This window comes from Prionailurus viverrinus, chromosome E2 (genome assembly GCF_022837055.1).
Source record: "Prionailurus viverrinus isolate Anna chromosome E2, UM_Priviv_1.0, whole genome shotgun sequence".
Taxonomy (NCBI): domain Eukaryota; kingdom Metazoa; phylum Chordata; class Mammalia; order Carnivora; family Felidae; genus Prionailurus; species Prionailurus viverrinus.
Genome location: NC_062575.1, coordinates 7,422,938 through 7,436,784, shown reverse-complemented (window position 1 = coordinate 7,436,784; position 13,847 = coordinate 7,422,938). Strand labels below are relative to the sequence as shown.

The window sequence follows — 13,847 nt, the reverse complement described above, 5'->3', positions numbered from 1 at the left end:
CAGCTTTTACCTTTGGTGCCCTAGGTTCTCGGGGCTCGCCATCTCCCCAAACTTGGCCGAAGCATCGCATGTCCCTTTGTGGAGGTGGAAATCTGCGGGGCTGAATATGACAACAACAAGTTTAAGACCACAGTTGTGAGTAAGTTGCATCACGTGTCCTATTGTCCACATCTTCTCCTTCATCCCCTGTGCCCGCTACAGTTCAGCTCGGGGAGGTGGGGAAACACAGGGCACCGTGATGAACTAGGTGGGCTGGTACCCAGTGCCGTGTTTCTTTGTGTTGGGAGTCCTGGGCCAGCCCCCTATGCAATGATGCCGGGGTGCTCCCCTTTGGGCAATACCCCCCTCCCTGCCCACTTTATCTACACAGTCAGGCTTGTGTCCAAGGCTAAGGGACAGAGACACAGAGGGTGTGGCTAACCCAGAGGCTGCAGCCTAACATGGGTGATTTTATCCTTCAGAGGGAAGGGAGGCCCAGAGAAACGCTTGCTTGCTCTTCCAATGGAAGCCAGGAACTGTCAATTTTCTAAGGCCTGGGCTCACTGGCCCTGGTAAAAAGACAGCCTGATGAACTCACATGTGTACCCGTGACATTGGCATTTCTCAGGGGGTGACAGCCAAGAGGCTGGTTCACATGACTCCAGACCCCCCTCCCTCACCAGATGCGGAGTGTGGCTCTTCCCTCTGTGATCTCTTCCACATGCACCTGTTCCTGCTGTCCTGCCCCTTCCATACCCCGGGGGAGCCTAGATGGTTGCTGTAGCAAGGGGGTGTGGTCTCTTCTCTCTGCTCTCCAAGTACCAGACCTATGAGAGCAGCTTTACCAGAACTGCTTCCGGGAAGAAAGTGTTTCTTAGATTTTGGCATAGATACGTGTTTACAGGGTGCTAAGGAGATTCAGAGAGTCAGTTTTACCAGGAGGGGGCAGGGTGAATGGGGCCTCAGCTGAGCCTTGATCTCCTTCCAGATGACAATGGCCTAAGCCCCGTTTGGGCTCCGACACAGGAGAAGGTGACCTTTGAAATTTATGACCCAAACCTCGCGTTTCTGCGCTTTGTGGTCTACGAGGAAGACATGTTCAGTGATCCTAACTTCCTCGCTCATGCCACTTACCCCATCAAAGGAATCAAATCAGGTAAGGCGTTTAAAAAAAAATTTTTTTTTTAATGTTTGAGAGAGAGCGAGCAAGAGCCGGGGAGGGGCAGAGAGAGAGAGAGGGAGACACAGCATCTGAAGCAGGCTCCAGGCTCTGAGCTGTGAACACAGAGCCCGACACGGGGCTCGAACCTGAGCTGTGAACACAGAGCCCGACGCGGGGCTCAAACCCATGAACCGTGAGATCATGTCCTGAGCCGAAGTCAGATGCTCAACCGACTGAGCCACCCAGGCGCCCTGAAGATGTTTTAGTTGAGATGTTCGGTTTGGGCTAGCATCGTTTTTGGTCTGTGCTGCTGGCTTTAGGAAGAACCAAAGAGCACCCCTCCTGGTTTGTATTAAATTGTTGCAAAACTGATTGGGTGGCTCGGACCGCTGACCATGCTGCTGTTACCATGGGGACAGCCTCCATTTGGCACAGAGACCAGGGAAGGTGGGGAGGCTGGGCCGCTTCACGGTCAGGCCTTTGTGCAAAGTTGGATTATTAGGGAATTGCCCGTCTGGTAGTGTAGTTTGATTTCATTCTGAAAGGCTAGGGGCTTAGGGTGAGGGCAGCTCCGGCCCTCCCCCAGGCTCGCACTGCACTCTGGGGGGAAGAAAAAGGCCCTGAGCAGCTGTGAGCTCCGATCTCAGCTCTGCCTCTTCCTGAGGCCTAGAGAGTCCCCAGGAGACAGACTTCTTCCATTGCTACCACTTTCTTCTATGCTGAGCCAAACTCCTTCGTGCTGCTTGAAGGGTCTTATTGGGTCTGCCTGTGACCACGCCAAGCTGGGACATGTGACCAGCTCTTAAGACCTAGGAAATGGAGTCCCATTACCCCCCCACCCCCAAAGCAGCAATATAGCCGCCCCTCCCCAACCTGGGGAGGGGGTTCAGAGCTTCATGCTGCTCTGTAAAGGTGGCTATTCTTTTAGACAGTTTCTCTCCTCTCCTGCTGGACTTGATATGTAATGTTTGACAAATAGTCCCTCGTTCCATGTGGAATTCCCTTTTCCCCCTTCCTCAGTATTTCTGAGGCATGAGACAGAAGACCCTAGATCCTTCTGGAGTCCTCATGAGGTCACGGTTCCCCAAGGATCCCAAGGTTTCAAGGTTTCCAAACTTGAAACATATCAGATATTCCCTCAGTTTCTACCTTTCTTAGCATCATAAATCGGATCATTTCCGGCGTGGCGCCCCTGCCCAGCTGGGCATATGGTTGGAAAATGCAGGTTCCTGGGCCCATCCCGGGGTGCTCCGACTCCCCTGGGGTGGGGCCCCGAAGTTGCACATTCAGGCAGCTCCTCAGGTGGCACTTGGAAAGGACTGAGCATGGCTGCCTTTCTTATCACCCAGGAAACAAATTCCTAAGCAAAGGAGTAGATCAAATCCCAACTTAGAAACCACGTCTTCATAGTTTCCTCTAAGTCCCTAGCATCTGATATTCGACAGCCCCTCATGCTTAGCGAGCCCACACTGTAAACTACTTGAAACCCGGCAGTCAAGGTGCAATTTTGTAACGTGCCCTTTTACGTAAGGGTTAGGATGGACTTCTTTTTACAGTAACCGTTTGCTTGTTCCTAACCCACCTCCCCCTGGACCCATCCTGCACAGACAGGGGTGTGATGTCATGGAGAGAGGTCAGAGTTAGTGAACCTTCCCTTCCCAGCCAGGAAATAGTATCAATTAATCTAGAAAATTCTATCTTAGCCTGGAGGTTTAAAATTTTTTTTTTTTTCAACGTTTATTTATTTTTGGGACAGAGAGAGACAGAGCATGAACGGGGGAGGGGCAGAGAGAGAGGGAGCACAGAATCGGAAACAGGCTCCAGGCTCCGAGCCATCAGCCCAGAGCCCGACGCGGGGCTCGAACTCACGGACCGCGAGATCGTGACCTGGCTGAAGTCGGACGCTTAACCGACTGCGCCACCCAGGCGCCCCTAAAATTTTTTTTTTTAATGTTTATTTATTTTTGAGACAGAGACAGAGCATGAACGGGGGAGGGGCAGAGAGAGAGGGAGACACAGAATCTGAAACAGGCTCCAGGCTCTGAGCTGTCAGCCCAGAGCCCGACGCAGGGCTCAAACTCACGGACCGTGAGATCATGACCTGAGCCGAAGTCAGATGCTTAACCTACTGAGCCACCCAGGCGCCCCAGCCTGGAGGTTTAAAACACAAAGAGCAGTATGTCAGGGATGATGAAAGAAGGGAGCCTTCCCCTGCTCCCGTGTGGCATGCAGTGACCTCTGGCACATTCATGTCCCAGGGAGGCATGAAGTGAACAATCCCTTTGTGCATAAGGCACTGGGGGCCTTCTGAACTCAGAAATAGACTCTGCCCGTTGTCATTAGGGATGCACTTAAGCTTTTGAGCCAGATGGAGCACAGGAAGGAAGGAAAACAGCATTTATTGTGTTTTGTGCCTTAAACTCTCTAATCCTTGGTTTAGAGGTTTTATCCTCTCTGCTTCTTAAGCATGAGCACTTTAGGGCCCGGAGCTGTTCACTGACTTGCTCAAGGTCACACACCTGTAGGACCAGAACTGGGATGCAGACCCAGGAGTGACTTCCTTCCTCCTCTGCAGGCCTCCCCTACTCCTAATAAGCCAAAATTCTGAGCCTGCCTCAGATCATGGCTCTGGTTTCCTGTGTATCTATGGCGACAGCCCAAGCTGACAAGGACAAAACAGAACCACACTGTTTCTTGGTGAAACTGGGCAACACACCTTTCCACCTTAACCCCAAGATGCATGAAGGCTGCTCAGGAAATGAGACCTGGGCATTGAAAGGAGGAGGGGGGGGGGGCGTGGGCATAGGGCACGCCCTCTCCCAATCTGGAGGCACATGTACTCTAAGCAGAATGGCACCACCCGCTCATTGGAGTGCAGGGGCAACCCGATAGCCTTCCCCATACCAGGAAGCCGTCAGCAGTCCAGGACCTTCTAACAGTCGATCAACACCCAGACAGATTTCTTCCACATTGTCCACAGATCAGCTCTATTTCAGGCCCCACCCCAGCCCTCCAGTTAGAGTCTGCATTTAATAAGATTCCCATAACATTAAAGCTGGAGGGGCTCTAGGCTGGACTATAGGAATTCTGTGGGTAGCCAGGAAAAAAAACCAACAAACAAAAAAAGACCAGCAAACCAACAACAACAACAAAAGAATCACATCACCTAGGAGGAGAGACTAGGTCAGACAAGGACAACTTGTCTATTCACGGAAACTTCACTATTCACGGAAAGCAACGTCCCCAAAATCCTGCAAGGAAAAGTGTCACCTGAGAGTTTTATACTCAAACTGTCACTCAATTATAAAAAAGAATGGATGCGTTCAAATATGTGCCATTTGAGGATTATATGTCCCATGAGGTTTTTTTTGAAAATGAGAGGACAAATTAAGCCAACAAAAACCCTGATAGAGGGACGGGTGGTGGCTCATTTGGCGTCTTCCTGCAGAGGAGCAAGTCAGGTGTCTGACTCTTGGTTTCGCCTTAGGTCATGATCTCATGGTTTGTGAGTTCGAGCCCCACGTCAGGCTCCACCCTGACAGAGCTGAACCTGCTTGGGATTCTTTCTCTCTCCTCTGCTCCCTCTCCCTCTCAAAATAAATAAATAAGCTTAAAAAAATTGAAAAAACTGATAGGGAAGTTCAGTCAAAAGGAGGGGAGCACTGGACATTTAAAATTTACACACAGTGAAACGCACAAATGTTAAAGCCTAAGAACACTGTAAACCAGTATCGAGCTCCAGTCCATGAGACACATGCAGACGCATTCAGGGGAAGTATACCGTTGTATATATATTTCCAAGTAAGATGATACCTGTGCACCTGATGGAGGGATGGGTAAGTGTGATAAAACAAAAAGAGTAAAAGGTTAATGGGAGGATGTAGGTGATGGGTGTACAAGTGGCCCTTATAAGAGGATTTTAGCTTTGCTGTAACCAAGTCTCCCTCTGTGCAAGAATTATGGTTACAAAATGCAACACAAATACAGTTGAACAGCATGGGGGTTGGGGACGTCATTCTGTCAAGCAGTCAAAAATCCACATATGACCTTTGACCCCCCAAACCTAACTCCTCATAGCCTATTGCTGACTGGAAGCCTTACTGATAACAAAGTCAACACATACTTTGTATTTTATACTGTATTCTTAAGGTAGAGAAAAGACCCCGTTAAGAAAGTTACAAGAGGGGAGCATGGGTGGCTTAGTCGGTTAAGCGTCGGACTTTGGCTCAGGTCACAATCTCACTGCTTGTGAGTTCGAGCCCCGCATCAGGCTCTGTGCGGACAGCTCAGAGCCTAGAGCCTCTTCAGATTTTTTATCTTTCTCTCTCTCTCGGCCCCTCTCCCGCTCATAGTCTGTCTCTCTCTCAAAAACAAACATTAAAAAAAAATTTTTAAAAAAGTTATAAGAAAATACATTTACAGTACTGTACATCTTGAAAAAAACCTGCCTATGAGTGGACCCTTGCAGCTCGAACCCACGTTGTTCAGGGGTCAGCTGTATTATTTAGACGCTTGTCCTGTAAAGATGATAAAATTAGGGGGACGAAGGAGAGGGAAGGTATAGGCTTGCATGACCTCATCAACAGTGGGAAGCGAGAGAGAGAGAGAGGAATCCTATGGTACCTTTAAACATTCTCCAAGAGAAATAATAATAATCACACACGCCAAAAACCTGAATGGTGGAAGAGGAAGAAGAGGGAGTAGAGGGAGTGCCCCAATGTAGGCATTGCTTGTCCTGGAGAATCGGGTAGAGTGCAAATAAAAGCTTTCCAGGCAAACCAGGACCACATTGTGAACCTCCAAGGTAGTGTAAATGCAAACTGTAACATTCGGAACTGCTTAGGTTAGGGTATGATCAGTAGTGATTTTAAAGCAACTCAAGCCCATAGACTATGTCGGGAAGATACCGTTCAGAGTGGTGTCTTCCGGGGGCAGCTGGGTGGCTCAGTTGGTTAAGTGTCTGACTCGATCTCAGCTCAGGTCTTGATCTTAGGGTTGAGTTCAAGCCCCACGTTGGGCTCCACGTGGGGCATGAAACTTACTTTAAAAAGTGCGCCTTCTAGAACAAGGGGTTATGCGGGGGGTAGGAACGAGAGTTTAATTTTTAGTATGTATTTGTTCTTACTAAAACAAGCCAACAGATCAGCCTTTGAGATGTGTTGTCTTTTTTTTTTTTTTTTTTTTTTTTTGAGACGTGTTGTCTTAAACATTACCTAATGGGGGAAAACGTCAGCTCTACCTCAACCATCCCCTAAATAATAAGAAACATTTAAATGACTGTCCTAATTATAAATAGAGAAAGGCTTTCAGAGGATCAATACTGCTCTGGATCGCCAAGGGACAGAATTCCTCCCATTGGAAATCTTTAAAGATAAAACACTGCCCCCTCCCCCTCCTAGCAGCAGACATGAAGGGAGGGGTTGTGAAGGAAGCTTTACTCCTTTGAGAGTCTTTTGGCCTCAGGAGTATTCAAGAACGTGAAGCATCGCTGCAGGCACTCTACATTCAGTGTGTGATGTTCTGGAGGTTTTGATTTCTCTTGAGTGATTCATTTCCATTTCTGCATGAATCTTTAACCCCCTTCTCTGTGCGGGCCTGTCCGTGAGGGCTGCGTTCCAGAGCCCATGTCCCTAACCATCAGGGTGGGACCTCTGGTTTCCGTAAAGTCAGCCCCCAGCTTGGGACACTCCCCTGTCTGCTCCTTGGACACCCTAGCCCTGGCTATGCCCGAGAACGCCAAGGTCTGATATGAATGGCCTCCCTTTGCATGATCTTTCCGTTCCGCAGGATTCAGATCTGTTCCTCTGAAGAACGGGTACAGTGAAGATATCGAGCTGGCTTCCCTCCTGGTGTTCTGTGAGATGCAGCCAGTCCTGGTGAGTGAACAACGGGTGGGGTGGAAATGGCCTGTGCGTACGGCTGGCAGATGGACTTAAACCCGTTGGGCATTATCCCGCCACACCCATCACACAAGAATCCCGCAGCCACCCCAGGTTTTTCCTTCCAGCAGCCTTCCCTCTTGGAGAATGCAGTACGGTTCTTTGAGTAGGTCTTGTAGTTGGAAAGGGTGAAGCTCGTTGGAAGTTCCTTATAGTTATGTTTCAGCCAGTAGAGTCAGGCAAGACAATGTTCTTCTAGAGAAGCTCATCCTTTCTGGGGGCCTTTCCCCACCTGTTGGGTCCTTGGGAGTCCCTTCAGAAGGTCTGACAGCATCCGCCGAGGCCTTGTCTGTGGCCAGTGCTGGGGAGAGGAGTTCACAGTGATAGGCACTACTTTTGTCATTCTCTTTGCTGCTGGAGGAGCCTGCCCTCCTGGTCCTTTTGCCAAGACCTTGAAGATCCTTAGCCTCTCCTTTGATGAACCAGTTTAGGGAGGTTTGGTGGGAAGGGCTTGGCCTCACCGGATGCAGCACCAGTGTGTGATAGTTTATGTCTCCCTCGATGGTTAGAGAATATCTGGATGTGTGATTTTGGAGCTTTAAAATCGTCTTGACAGCCTCTCCCATAGAATGAAAGCCACTTGGCATGTGTTTTTGCGAGAACCCACGATGTGGCCAACCCAATCTCACAAGATCTTTCCCTCTCCCTACCACAAAACCCAGCATGAATGGGTTGAGTGTGCGGTCACCCCACTCCTCTTCGGATAGCCTAGAACAACCCTGGTTCTGGACCCCAGCAGGCTGACGTGGGCTTGGTCATCGCCCCAGGATTTTCATCTTGATTTCTCATCCTGATTGTGCTCTGGGTACAGAAATCACAGCCTCTAATTTGTTGTTTTGGAAGTTGCTTATTAGGCAACTTCCAGAATAAAGCTGAGAACCATCCAATGGGGAAGGGAGGATGGCAGGGGTGGAGATGCCTTTTAACAGCTGTAGCCATAGTCCATGCAGTAAAAATTCATGAACGCGACTCAGAGGAGAGAACGTTAGGCTTTTCTGCATAGCTGTCTGCCTTAACATTCAGTTTCTGCAACCTTGATAGTTTTCCACTTCAGAGCGTTTTATAAACATGGAAATGGAACAGGATGCAAACATAAGGAAAGACAGACAGGAAGCACTAAAAGCAGGAAGCGGACACTTAACAGGCACAGTAGTTGGGGGCCAGAGAACCTCCCTGACAGCCAAAGACATCACTTGTGTTGGTGTAAAATCAGCTCACGATGACAGAATTGTGCCTGGAAAGGGTAAGGCGATGGATGGTGCAGAGTTTCCCATTTTCAAACAAAGTTTAAATGGCAGTGCTTCAGACTCTGTCAAAGTAAACATTGACACGAACTGTCGTTTTCACTTGACCCTTCGGTTATGGATCAGAAAATCACCTTTCATGATTGTGATTGTGATTGCAAGGCTGGGTCCCGAAAGGGCACCTGAGTCGGTCGTCAGGTCCTTGTTGAGAATACCCAAGACTTAATTAAATGGCTCTTCTTTTAGAATGAATTACGCATTTGTCAATTTATCACCAATAAGACTGAGTTCTTTAAGTCCATTAAAAGACCTCAGCCAGAATACATGATTTTGTTTACCTAAACACACACAGAGCCGAGCCCAGGTTGTGGAAACTGTAGTTTTATAATCTGGGGGAAGAGGAGTAGATAATGTTGGCATTTGGTCTGTTTGACTCCTTCACTTCCTAGGTCAATGCCGCCTTTATGTAAATGATACTACTACAAATCCGTGCGTCCATGTGTATTTCTTTTTTAAAGCAGGTTTCTTAACTTTGGGGCCAGAGGTTTGTGGAGGAAATTGTCCTCTGCATTTAGAAAGTTCAGCAGCATCCCTGCCCCTTGTGTAACCACCCAACATGTCCCCGGGTTGGCAAAACTGTCCTTGTTGAGAACGGCTCTAAGCGGAATTCTAAACACTTTTCATACTATTACCTAATCTTTAACAGCATTTTTCCACTGAGTGGATGGACCATAGATTACCAAATTGGTCGTTTACATGGAGTCCACTTGCAAGTAAGGCTTTCATGAAATTCTTTATGTGCCTATACTTTTCCTCCTTTAATTCAGAGTTATTTTCTTAGGACTTATTGCCAGATACGGGGTCAGTTTATTGAAGCAGGATGGTAGAAATATAAAACCTGGAATAAATAAGCATGAAGACCCCTGGCTTAGTCAGGCTTACCTTCCCCAGCCCACAGAAGGATCTGGGATTCTGTTGCCTGGGGAACGGGAACCCATGTGCATAAAAGGCCATCTGCAGACATTTCATGGACAAACGACGCGATAAACTGGGTTTCAGATGATGGTAGGGCCACGTTGGTCTAGACCATGCTCCGCAAAGCTGCTGTAAACAACTTGGAAACATTGTAAATAATTTGGTAATACCAACAGCAGAGAAACTTAGTACAATTAAAAGAAAATGCCCTCCTCTAGATTTACTTTCTCTATGGGGTGCTGTTAGGGATGTGGCGGGGAGCGAGGGCATCGTGTGGGGCACCGAGGGGAACGTTAACTTGCAGAGATCTGCTCTCTGAAGGAGTTTTGGCAGAGAAGTTGTCAGAGTATGTGCAAACCTCATTTTAGCTGCTGGTTTTTGAGCTTTTATTGAATTCCACATCTGTCACCTGGTTCTGAGGCGCTCACAGGTGCTATTTGGTGATGCGGAATCACACGGTGACGAGGAGTCTCTGGGGAGCTGAGCTGGGTTGTTTGGTAGACCTGGGCTTTCTCGTTGTTCAAGGTCAAACCTTGTTCTATTTATCACCGTATCCTCTGTCCTGCCAGGGAGAGACTCTGGTAAATAGCTTTGCAGAAGACTTCTCTGAGCCAGTGATTGATCCGGTGAGGGCTTGATGGAGTTTAAAGCTCCAGAAAATAGTCAGTGAGCACTTGAACCTTCTTCTGAAGAAGCCATTTACACATCACAATTGCTTGATCAGTCCTCAGTCCTTTGCCCTGTTAGCTATATATATGGTTTATAAGATGTGTTTTCAACACTATTTTATTACACTTGAAAAGCAGTAAAACAAAGGAAGGGAGGTTGGAAAAATTCCATTAAGCAACTGTCCATAACCACAGGTAGCATTTTGGCAGATTTGATGTAGCCATCGTTGCATTCATGTAATACGCATGAACACGTGCCCTTTATCGACTTCACAGGAGCATTTTTCAATGTTGTTAGGATTTTCAAAGCCATTAATGCCTGTTTGGTCAGGTATGGGTTTCTCATTCGCTTAGCCATTCTCCCACTGATGGACAATGAGGTGGTTTGCAGCTTTTTACGTTATAAATAATGAAGGTCTTCATATAACTTTTTTTGATTACCAATTATTTCCTGGGGCTGGACATTTAATAATGGAATACTAGATCAGAAAGGGGAAAAAAACCACATTTTGGAAAGTAGTTTCTTTTCAGTTGATGTATCCTATCCATTGTGCCACTAACTGAGAAGGGCTTCCACTCAAACGATTTAAACTCGTGAGATTCCGAATAGGACAGGAGAAAGTATGAAAGCTTGAGTATTGTTCCTAGTCGCCATCAGTGGGCAGGCTGGCAGGACCTGGGGTCTCTGATTACTGATCCTGGGGTGGATGGGGCCAGGTAGGGGTGCAGGTGTTGGGCTGGAACGACCAGGAGGCTATGGTTCCCAGCGAGGGCTCGGCAGGAAGAGAGGTGTGAATCTCTATGCTGAAGCGCTCAGCACACACGCGAGAGACCCCGGACCGGGAGCTGCACCCTGCAGCTAAGCCAGTCACGGTGTCTGAGGATGGGCAAGATTTCCTTACACTTGGGAAGGCCCTCCTTGGGCCTCAACAGCTAACGTGTGCCAGTCTGACCCCAAAGAGCAGAGACTTCTGTGCCTATCAGGAAGGCCCAACAGCTGGATGCGATTTGAACGACAAAACCATGAGTGTGAAGTGAAAAAGACAAAGCCACTGCCCGGCAGTAAGAGGAAGACGGACCCAGGTACAGGTGGCTGGCAGTTCAAGTAGAGCCATCGGAAGTATCCAAAGAGGAGCCCAACATCCGAGTCCTAAGAGCGTTCGAGGATATCTAAATAGAGCGCTGAAAAAGACTTCCTGGAATTTGAAATTAAAACCTCATTTCCTGAATTTAGATACTCAGCATATAACAGAGATCTGCGTTAGTGACCGGAGATATAACAGGGAGGAAATGTCTCACAATCCAAGTGCGCCTGGGGGGCTCAGTCGGTTGAGCGTCTGACTCTTGATTTCAGCTCAGGTTACGATCCCAGGGTTGTGGGATCGAGCCCTGCCTCAGGCCCCATGCTGAGCTCCTGCATAAAATTCTCTCTCCCCCGTCTCAAAAACAAAACAACAATTTAAAGAAAAGTCTCACAATCCAGAACAATGCCACCATGACAGCCTCAGAGAACGGATGCAAAACACCTACAGGCAAGCATGTCCCCACGAACAAAGCGGAACAGATGGGTAGGGAGCTATCAATGAAAGTGAACAGACGGAACTTTCTCTTCTTTGCTGCTTGAGAAGGTTTCCTTGATTCCCAAAGGGACAAATCGACAGCACACTGTGCTGGGTTCTAGCACAGGCACACCTTGTTTTATTGTGCTTTGCAGATACTGCATTTGTTTTTTGTTTTTTTTTTTAACCAGTCGAAGGTTTGTGGCAACCCTGGGTCAGGCAAGGCTAGTGGCACCCTTTTTCCAAAAGGCATTTGCTCACTTCCTGTCTCTGCCACGTTTTGGTTCATATTTCAAACTTCTTTGATGGGGATCTTTGATGTTACCATTTTAGTTGTTTCGGAGCCGCCTGAACCACACGCTTAGAAGGACGGCAAGGTTGTGTGCGTCCTTGTTACTCCACCTGTCGGCCACCTTCTGTCTCTCTCCCTGAGACACAACACTGAAATCAAGCCAGCTGATGACCCTACAGTGGCCTCCACGTGATCCAGTGAAACGAAGAGTCTGTGAGCGCAGCAGACTTCATCGCTGTCTTCGGAAACTGCCCCAGCCACCACCACCCCCCTCGGCCAGCAGCTGCCGGCATCCGGGCAAGACCCTCCACCAGCCAGAAGACTATGAGTCACTGAAATCTCAGATAATTTAAAAATTTTGTTGCAAAAAAACCCCATTAAGGTACATACGCGTTATCACACCCTTAACAGACTACAAGCATAACTTTTATACGTACCGGGAAACCAAAAAACTAATGTGATTTCTTTAGTGCAATATTTGCTTCATTGTGGTGGTCTGGAGCCACACCCATGATAACCGAGGTTTGCCTATAAAACGTGTGAATTCCAAGGAAGAATAAAAAGATTTGCCAACATACCAAGTTATCTACTAAGAAAATCAAATAAAGCTAACATCAGACTTGTCTTCGGCACTAAGAGGACTGAGGAACTCAGCAAACGGCCACCAGCATGTCAAGGCAACAGAAATGTATTTGTGGATATGCAAGGTCTTAGAAACCTCAGGAGAGCACCTGAACTGATGTTCTAGATAGATAGATGAAGAAAAGGAATTAATTCCACAACACAGTTACACTTTAGAGTGTAAGTCTCTTTAAGTACCAGGGTCCCTGAATCAAATAACACTATGAAAAATTTTGTGCCAGTCTGGAATTGAAAATAATAAACATATGAAAACCCTGGAGCTGAGAATTAAAATCAAGGTGTCCTGGGGGAGTCTGGGTGGCTCAGTCAGTTGAGCATCCGACTTCGGCTCAGGTCATGATCTCACGGTTCGTGAGTTCGAGCCCCACAGCCTCTGTGCTGACAGCTTGGACCCTGCTTCGGATTCTGTGTCTCCTCTCTCTGCCCCTCTCCTGCTCACACTCTCTCTCTCTCTCAGAAATAAGCAAACATTAAAACAAAACCAAAAAAAAAAGGTGTCCTGAAAAGTTTTGACTTTGATGCCTGGGGGTTCAGTAGGCACATAAAACATCTTGTAAGGGGGCGTTCAATTTTTTTTTACCTTGAAATATCAGAATTAAGTTTAATTAGGATCATTAGAAAAATGAAACAGAAACGTGACCAAGAGTAAAAATGTATAGTATTCAGAAGGGAAGGGTAGAACATATTTGATTCAGTGAATGGGCTCAATCCTCCTATTATAAAAGAAAAAAAAATCTAACTGCTTGTCTACAGGAAATAAGCCTAAAAACAACAGGGTATTGCATGAGGAAAGAAAGGTTACCCAAAAATTACCCCCCCCCCCCAGGAATAGAAGAGTTACTGCAAGAAATAATCTCACAGTACAATTTGAAATCAAAAGTGCCAAAGATGTGCTTGCTGGGGCAGCACATACACAGAAGTATCAACGAGCATTAAGAGGAGCGGTGTGGAATGATAGTTGGTTTCCAACTGGACGGGAGAGTCCTGGGGATTTAATTAGGAAACGGGGACATTACCTCCACATATCAACCAAAGGCTCCTACACAGATTACTTGATTAAAACAAAAAATGAAGGACAGATGATCAAGCTAATCCCAACCAGCTTGATTTCAGAGATACACGACTCTGTCCTACTGCAGCAGGTAACAGACACTGTTTATCCTTCTGTTTCTCAGAAGCTTTACAAACTTGATTTCATACTTGGTCACAAAAAAAGAACGAGTTCATGAGTTGGAGAGAACAGCAGTAAACTATTTATGCCATAACTATATTTTGAAAAGGAACACGCTTGCCCTCAAACCACAGGGAAGACTGAAAAGGCATGCACTGTTTGTCTCAAAAAAGTTTTGAATCCCAATAAAATAGGAACAAAATAAAGATAAAAGCC

At 47.2% G+C, this 13,847-nt stretch overlaps 1 protein-coding gene across 3 annotated transcripts in view; it reads left to right on the top strand.

Moving 5' to 3' along the window:
* Nucleotides 1–13,847, top strand: part of PLCG2 (phospholipase C gamma 2) — a 157,505-nt gene that overhangs the window by 127,662 nt on the left and 15,996 nt on the right. For all 3 annotated transcript variants that reach the window (XM_047834621.1, XM_047834622.1, XM_047834620.1), the window contains exons 29-31: nucleotides 25–139; nucleotides 968–1,135; nucleotides 6,929–7,017. In XM_047834621.1, the coding sequence (XP_047690577.1) occupies nucleotides 25–139; nucleotides 968–1,135; nucleotides 6,929–7,017 (372 nt within the window). The remainder of the gene's footprint in view (nucleotides 1–24; nucleotides 140–967; nucleotides 1,136–6,928; nucleotides 7,018–13,847) is intronic.